This window comes from Solea senegalensis, linkage group LG4 (genome assembly GCF_019176455.1).
Source record: "Solea senegalensis isolate Sse05_10M linkage group LG4, IFAPA_SoseM_1, whole genome shotgun sequence".
NCBI classification, from domain to species: domain Eukaryota; kingdom Metazoa; phylum Chordata; class Actinopteri; order Pleuronectiformes; family Soleidae; genus Solea; species Solea senegalensis.
In genome coordinates, this window is record NC_058024.1 from 14,073,637 (window position 1) to 14,082,357 (window position 8,721).

The 8,721-nt window shown below is 42.1% G+C and overlaps 1 protein-coding gene across 2 annotated transcripts; it reads right to left on the minus strand.

The window, feature by feature from the left end:
• Positions 1–610: 610 nt before the first annotated feature.
• On the minus strand, positions 611–7,785 carry lhfpl4a (LHFPL tetraspan subfamily member 4a). 2 transcript variants are annotated; one of them, XM_044023518.1, is made up of 4 exons: positions 7,375–7,785; positions 2,049–2,285; positions 1,836–1,852; positions 611–1,245 (listed from the first exon to the last, which is right to left on the minus strand). In XM_044023518.1, exons 1-4 carry the CDS (start codon positions 7,778–7,780, stop codon positions 1,192–1,194), a joined length of 714 nt encoding a protein of 237 aa, XP_043879453.1. In that variant the 5' UTR covers positions 7,781–7,785; the 3' UTR covers positions 611–1,191. The 2 variants fall into 2 exon arrangements, with proteins under 2 accessions (XP_043879453.1, XP_043879454.1); XM_044023519.1 differs by lacking the exon at positions 1,836–1,852 and having other exon boundaries at positions 1,183–1,245.
• Positions 7,786–8,721: the final 936 nt, after the last annotated feature.

Sequence of the window (8,721 nt, forward strand, 5' to 3'; positions counted from 1 at the left end):
TAACAAGAGAGACAAACCATGACTGAAGAAGGTCACAGGTCGCTGTGTGTTCCGAGTTATCCCACCAACCCACAGTGTCACGTTCCAAAAACAAACAAAAAAAAAGCTTTTTCATTAACAAAATCCACTGTCTCCTGCTGTGACACTTTTTTGTTTTAACTTTGTGTTCCCCAAATTCAGACTTATGAACTTTAAAAGAGCAGTTTGTTGTCATCAGAAGAAGCAGAGAGGCAGCACAGTGCATGGTAGGTGTTTGTGTTTGTGTGTGGTCCAGGTATTACTAATGTTATGGGGACAAAACGCAAGTCCCCATAACACATTAAGAATTAATACATTTTAAGGTGAAGACATGTTATAAGGTTAGGCTGAAGTTAGAGTTAGGTTAAGGTTATAGTCAGGATTAAGATTAGGCCAGTAGCAATTATGGCTACAATCCGATTAAGTCTCCAGGAAATAAATGTAAGTTAATGCAATGTCCTCTGAAGTCATGAGCATAATCAGGAAACCTGGAGTTAAAAGTACCCAGTGTTTCCCAACCCTGGGTCTGGGGGACCACTGTCCTACACGCTCCAACACACCTGGTTCAAATGAATGGCTCGTTATCAGGCTCACTAATCAGCTGACCATTTGAATCAGGTGTGCTGGAGCAGGGCAACATCTAAAAACGTGTAGGACAGTGTTTTCCAGGACCAGGGTTGGGAAACACTGAAGTATGTGGTGAGTGAAATGTGAACTGTTTGTGGGGACAGAAAGTTCCTTTTTGTTCTGCCTCTCATCAGTGTAGTTTTAAAACCACAGAAAGGACAATTGGAGGCTACAATTACAAAAAATATTTTTAGTAAAATAAAAAAAGATAAACAACAGAAAGTGCCAGGAATAAAGTGTCTCTTTGTACCCTGTTTCCATAGAAACAGCTCATTGAAATATACTTTTAAAAGCTGGGAAAGAGTCACTGTATAAAATTGTGTTGTTTTATGTGAAGAGAAGCACCTCTGACCTTTTCCTAACATTTATGTTACTGTTAAAGCTGAAAAGTCCCCCCCCCCACACACACACAGACTGATCTTCAGGATGAATTTCTCCTCCATTGTCAGGTCTCCAAGCGCCAATCGAAGGGTTTAAACCTGAGGAGAAAAGAGGAGCAAGGGAGAGAGGGAGGATGTTGGAAGAGGAGGAGAGGAAGTTTGATTCTCAGTTGTAGCGCTGGATTGCACATCGTGCCTTCATGGGGTTCTGGGTATCAATCTAGACAAGAAATGGACAGAAAAGAGTCACAGGAGTGGAGAAGTGGATGAGACAAACTCCATATTCATGATGCAGCAAAACACAACTGTCAAGGCGATCGTAAGATGTAATTACATGGGAGACACTCGCAGTAGCTTTAGGAGCACAGTGTGACTCACAAGTTCTGAGCATAAATCACTGTTGTAAGTTTTGTCAAAGTTCCATAAAAAACTTTCTGCAATATGGAAAATATAGAGCGGTTTTGAATGAGAGCTGTTCTCCTCTGTCCATATGTCCACAGGGCATCTATATATTTGTAATTCCATATTTGTTCCCTGTTATTCATCCAGTGACCAAAACTGTAAATAACACATACATGCCACACAGTTGTCTGAGAGTTCTCAATAATATGCTGTATATGGCTATTATTGATCCTAGATTTCACGCTTAAATTTGGGACACTCAAACACCCATCTGAAACTGTGTGGACCAGCACTTAATGTTGTCATTCTCATGGTTTTGAGGCCAGAGTTTGTTGTCACATACAAATTGCACGATGTGTCCACAGTCACACAATCAAGCCTCAATACAAAGAGCGACACTTAACTTACCCTCGATCTAGAGAGGTCTGTGAAAAAGACAAAATGAAAATCATTCATTTTATTTGTGCTGTGGCTCCTGTATCAAAAAGTTGCAGATGTCAGCATTCTGCAGGAATAATGTTACACCATGGAGGTGTACACAAACATGAGTGTACACGAGTCACATGACATCTTTAGTGGTTTTGACTAAATGTGTGAATGACTTAATTGACCACTCCTCACCTCTGCTGTCAGCCTTCAGCTCCTCCTGCAGGACGTCACTCTGGCGGTTCCCCAGCACAAAGGCCAGGAAGGAGAGGATGAGGGCGTCCAGGATGCCGATGATGGCGAGGATGTAAGCCCAGCGCACCGAGCAGTTGCCCAGAGAATATCTGCCTGTGTCCTCTCCACACATGTCCCGAATCACTTCTGCATCCCAGCCGTTCGGGAAGATCACACAGCCGAGCACCAGACAAACAGCTGGACAGACAGATGGAGACGAGAAGGAGGAGTGGATGGCAGCAGTGAGTTCAACGACTGTTTAATTCAGTGTCACAGTGGTTACAGAGCACTGAGACCCAGACACAACATGTGGCTTGTTACTGTACTTTTAAAGCTTTACTTCATGAAGAGAATGTACTCTATTAGTTTCATGATCGATGAACCTGTCGATTCATTTCTTGATTAACCGCGTATGTGTTTGGTCCATAAAATGTAGAAAATGTTATGATCTGTGTTTATCAAACCTGGAAATAACAATGTTGTCAAATGTCTTGTTTTTGTCCACAAACCCCAATGATTCAGTTTTAATGATTTTTTTTGTTACATGGAGCAAAAGAACCAGAAAATATTCACATTTAAGAAGCGGAAAAACCAGAAACCTTGTTTTTAATAATTGAAAAACCCTCAAACTCTTGAATTGATTATCAAAATAGTTGACGGTTAATTGATCAAACAAATAATCCTTGCAGCGAGTCGCAACAGTTGTCTAAATAAAATGGAAAATAATACAATTTGAATCATTTTACAATCATAATGTACTTTTATCAATAAAGCATGCAGGTTAGGTCTTAGTAAGGACACTCAAAGACAGAAAAAGAGTACCAGCCAAATTGTGTTGTCTTCACTTTCCCACAATGTGTTCATTTCCTCTGGTTTAGAAGTCTTTGGCCCTTGTGGTGTTTCTGACTGGACGAGCGTCTGTCAGGCTGAGCTGGCACATGACAGACCTCCGATGCAAAGTCTAATGGTCAGGGAAGTCCCAGCGTGGAGCTGCACCACAGAGCTGATTAAACTATCATCCGCATGCTGTCTAAGAGCAGCAGAGTCGGCCAAGCTCCAGCCCATTAGGCTGCTTCATCACACACACACACACACACACACACAAAAGACAGGTCCCTCCTGTCATAATTTATATTTCATTTTCCTTTTAAGTAGAAACACCTACACTCCTCTACTTACACTTGTAGTTAAAGCACAATGTACATTTAGCGGTTTAATAGATTTTTTTTTAAAGGTCAAAAGTAAAAAAACTAAAATCCCAAATGTGTGAGTTAATCACACACACACACACACATTGTCAGGCTATTTTTGTCTCCATGAGGCCTGAGTGGTTTCTTGGTGTAGTAGGTCCAGCTGAGGCCAGGCTGACTCGACCAGATGGGCCCCTCACTGCTTTATTTATTTACCACAGCTACTGTCTGGAGCCAGGCGTTCCTCCTGTACAACGGCAACATCAGGCTTTTTAGCTCCTGTTTTTTTCTGTCTAAGAATGTCATACCCACTAATTCTGGAAGTACAGATATGAATTCCACTCCTAACATCTTCCTAGGCTCCACCCACTCATCCAAATATGGTCTCTTCTGGTGTGACATAAACCCATATGATACTGGACAAACTGCAGGACTTGAAGTTTACAAACCAGTGGGTGATATCATGGCTAACTGATACTGCTCCTCTTATCTGATGTCATGAGTTTCCTCTCACTGCTCAGCACGAACCTCCTCTGTGGAATCCCTTAATATTCCTGACGTCCACTCAGGGCCGAACCAGATTTTCCTTGCTATTTGCTATTTCTCAAACTTCAGATAGATTTTCAATCCCTTGTTATTTTCTTGGGGGCTGAGACAGAACACGCTGCGGTGTCAGAGAATACAAAAATGCTCTTGGGGTCGTGAGTGTTCCAAAGTGACTTGCAGACTGCCTTTATGTAATGTTTGGATTCAGTGGCTCCAGTGACCTGTGTGTAAGACTGCAAACAGACGGAGCGACGCGCTCTTGTATCATCATCTGCCCCAAAGCAAAGGCAAGATTAGAATTAACTGTCAGTATCGCAAATGTCTGAGGTCACTTCCAAAAATAGTGAGCGGCTCATTAGAGCAACATTTCAATCTGCATCATGTCAGTTTTTCTATGTTGCTCCATCAGTTTAGCTCAACACCAGTGAGTAGTTTATGATTTTTGAGGGAGTCAAAAAGCATAATAGCTTGAGGTATGAGGCAAATTGGACACTCTAAATTGACCCTAGTGTGAGAATGGATGGTTGTTTGTCTCTATACCTGTCCAAGGTATAGAGATACCCCGCCTTTCACCCTATGTCAGCTGGGATTGGCACCAGCGACCCCTGTGACCCTCATGTGGAGGAAAAAGTGATAAAAGATGAGTTGGTGAGTATTTTTTTCTGAGACCTGAAACTGTTTTTTTTTTTGTAAAAAGCTCCATGATAATTTCACTGTAACTTAGTTTTAGCCTGTCCAGAAACCCCTGTTATCTCCTCTGATCATGCAGCTCTTCATTGTGCTTCAGTGTGATTACTATTCCATGGTCACTGCCAAACAAGTCATTAATAACCAGGCAAGAATTTGCAAAGATAAAAATAGAGAGACATGAGAACGAGACCCTAAAGAATTTCTATTTTCTTTTCTTTTTTTCTGTCATGTTGGTTAATTAGACACAGCTAACTAAAGCCTTTGGGCATCAGTGTTCCTTTATTTTCCCTCCCTCATTACTCGCTCTCTAACCCGTGCACTGTGGACAGAACAACAAAGAGCATAGAGAGTGTGTGTCACTGAGATCGTAGGTCCTGTGAACATTGTTTGCCAGCACTGGAAGACAGAAGTTATTCCCAGAACCACCACAATGATTCCTTGGGAAACGAAGGAAAACATAAGAAGAAATGAGGGCTGATTAAGGAAGGTTGTTAGAAAGAAACATATTCAGTGCATGTATGTATATGGCATGAAGCGCTTTAGTTTTATAGTAAATATTGTAGAAAATGATTTATTGATCTTGAATTGGTGATTTTTTTCTACACAATATAGTATGAAGATATGATATCCACAATAATTTCATAATAAAAGTTAATAAGTGAACTTATAGATGGCAGAAAACATGTGAAGCCTTCAGCAGAAGAAGACGAGGCAGGATGCCACTTCTGACACTTTACAGATGTCCTCTGTACTTATGAAAGTGGCCTGTGAGTGTAAATGATAACACAAATGAATGAAACGTTCCTACATCTTTTCACTGATTCCCTGTAAGTGGAAGATCACATTTTTAATAGCTACCACTAAATCTCTTAATGGCCCATATTACATTTATGATATGCGTCAAAGATCTTAAAGGAGCAGTCGGCTCATCGCTCCTTCAGTTGGAATCAGAATTTCCTGATGAAATGTGCTTTGACTTCAGCACATTTCAACTAACCTCCACTCTGTGTGATGTAGAGCAGCGATCCCTGTGCTGTTTCTGACTGGACGAGCGTCTGTCAGGCAGAACTGATACGTGACAGACCTCTGATGCAAAGTCCACTGGTCAGGGAAGTCCCAGCGTGGATTAAACTATCATCTGCATCCTGTCTGAGAGCAGCAGAGTAGGTCGAGCTCTCCACCCTCCAGTCTCTCACACACACTCAACACACACTCACACACACACTGTACTGTCTTACACTTATTTGGACAGCTTAAACAGGGCGTTATCCAAAACCCCTAACCCTAACCAGTTAATGCCTAACCCTAACCTTAACCTAACTATGACTCACATCTTAAGTGATTCCCTAAACCTAAGCAGTTCCTCAAAAATGAGGTTCTACCTCATTAGGACTATATTTTGGTCCTGACAAAGTCCGTGTTTATTCCAGAAAAGGGGGGAACACATACACACTCATTTGTCATAACTGAGCATATCATTTAGTTATTTCAATAAATAGAATGGAGCTTCAAAGCAAACCTAAAATTGGATAAAAGTGAGCATTATAAAGGATAGATTAAAAATTTGATTTAATTAAAAAGAAAAAAAGCCTCAGTTTCCATCTGACACAGAAGGAAACTTATTTTTTATATAATACATCCCTCGCACCTTCTAATGTAATTATTTGCTCTGGTTTTCACACAGATGAATATGTGCACTTCATGTGGATACGTTGCTGGAATGCACGTAGACCGTGCCTAATGTAGGCTAATCTGGTAGGAAGATCTGGCAACCGAAATAGAAGCTGTGATCTTTGATGCAAAACTCCTGGGGGTAATTCATGATCATATTTCCGTACAATGCCATGCATTTTTATAAACTGCCTAATGACACAGAACAGGCAGCATCAGAATGTGGAAGAATAATTTGTTGAGGCCTGCTACTGGTGGTAAAATGATGAGTAACACAGTGGAGTCATTACTGGTGATTCTCTCAGTTTGATGAAAACATGCAAAACAAAAGCAGAGGTTAATTGGACATGTTTTGACTGTAGGTTTGACCTGATCCAGGATGTACCCAACCTTTTGCCCTGTGTCAGCCGGGATTGGCACCAGCTCCCTGTGCCCCTTATGTGGGGGATAAATGTGGAAGACAATCAATGAGTGAGTAAATAAAAATGTATCACGGATAAAGCAGCAGAAAATGAATGAATGAATGAATGAATGAATGGATGGATGAAGCCTTCTGGCTTTCCCAGACTTAACAACCCTATAACTTAAATTATAAAGCAGGTTTTATGCAACTATATTACAGCAATATTACAATATATACATATTTTGGTTCCATTTTAAGCTGTCACACAACATGACTTTCAGACTTGCTCTCTTGGACTGGGAATGTTGTGAGAAAACATTCCAGAATGAGATTGGGAATGATGTTGATAACTGAACTTTTGTTGTAGCAGAGCTGTCTGGAATCTTTTCCATGTTTTCTTTCTCTTTCTTCCTCTATTTTTCCCCCTTCTCTCTCAAGTGGTGTTTTGTTGTTTGGGTTTCTGCTGCTTTCACCGTGTCCTGGTCTCTGATTGGCTGGGGTTGCTTATCACGGAGTAAAGTGGAAAGTGTCTCCTGACTTTTGCTCACGTGCTGAAACATGCAAAACTCATCAGCGCTAAGAAAACTGGGCATTAGGAAAGCTGTTGTCCTTCTCTACAAACGTCTGCGTCGTGTACTGTGAGGCCTGAGCCATACTTTCAGTGTCAGTGTGTACATGCCTGCAGAGGATGAAGATGATGGTGACTTCTCTTACAGGGAAAAGTGTATTGCTCTGTGTCAAAAAGTGAACCCCTACAATAACACGTCAAAGCATCTTCCACACTTACCACATAGAAACTGTGTCCATGCACACGTCTTGTAGACCATGGCGGTGTTGCAGAAGAAGAAGAGAGCGAAGCAGCCTATGCAGCTGAGGATAAGAACCATGGACATCAACACAAAGAAGGAGGCTGCCTTGAAGGCTCCAGATGGAATGGAACTGAAATCGGAGAAGCTGCCCTGGCAGGAGATCTCCCTGTTGGACTTCACGTTGCCCACACAGTAGTGAAACAAGCCAAAGTAGCCAGCCTGGGGAGTGTTGACACTGTCACCAATCCAGTATGGCTGGATGAAGACCACTACATTGATGATGGCCAAGCAAATGGTGAATATGGCCCAAAGGACACCGATGGTCCTGGAGTTGCGCATGTAGTTGTCATGGTAGATTTTGGAGGCTTCTTGAGAAGGCAGCATTTTTGTCTTCCACCCCTGGATCCCCCTCCCCTTTTCCCCCCTCCCCGCTCAACAGTGTCAACAAGGTTTCCCCTCTTCTCTTGTTCTCCTCCTTCCTTAAAATGGATGAGTTATATTTATATAAAAATAAAAAAAAAAAGATGCATCAACCACTGGGTCTAGATCCTGCTCCGTTTTGGATGAGTCTCACATGTAAATGCCTCCATCCCCTCCCTTCTGTCTTTAAAGCTAAATGAATTCAGTGGCGAACTGTGATTCACCTGATGGGGAAAGCCTCTACTCTCAGTGTTTAAAGGCACAGCACAGCCAGCAGCCGAGCTCACCGTGCCGAATACAGCAGCCAAATATAGAAGGGATGAGCCGAACTGTCTGCTGTCAGCACTTCACCTCTGTTTTACCATGTAACATGATCTCCTCTGACACGCAGTCCTCCCAATTAATGTCCCAGGTCCCAGATATGGTAATGTTAATGATGATGATGAATCCACTACAAAAGAAGAGATCCAGAGGAAAGGGGGGAAAAAACAGCAGGAGAGCATCTGACATGCTTCACTGAAGAATTGAAAGTGGAAAAAAAGAAGAAAAAAAGCAAAACGAGAGAAACTGTTAAATGATGCGACCCCTTGTGAAATAAAAATCAGTCGTGCAGCAGTGCACGCACCGACAACCACATGACTGACGATTTGGATCCTCACTCTCTGGGTATCTCTCCTTCTCGACCCTCTCATTCTCTGTTTGCCCATCATGCTCTCTCTCTCTCTCTCTCTCTTCCTCTCTCTCTCTCACACCCCCCACACTCATGCTTTCCCTCCTGCAGTCTCTCTTTCTATGTGAAGTGTGGAATGTTGATGATTTGTGGATGACAGCATGTCCTCCATTTCTCTCAGACTCCCCTCTTACTCTACAGTTGTCTCTCTGTCTCGCGCACTCTCGCTCTCTCT

Bases quoted from the DNA above. Each gene is read 5' to 3' on its own strand.
- lhfpl4a (XM_044023518.1), bottom strand. From the start codon at position 7,780: ATGCTGCCTTCTCAAGAAGCCTCCAAAATCTACCATGACAACTACATG. The intron at 2,286-7,374 runs GTAAGTGTGGAA...CTGTCTGTCCAG, and splicing joins ATGGACACAGTTTCTATGTG to CTGTTTGTCTGGTGCTCGGC.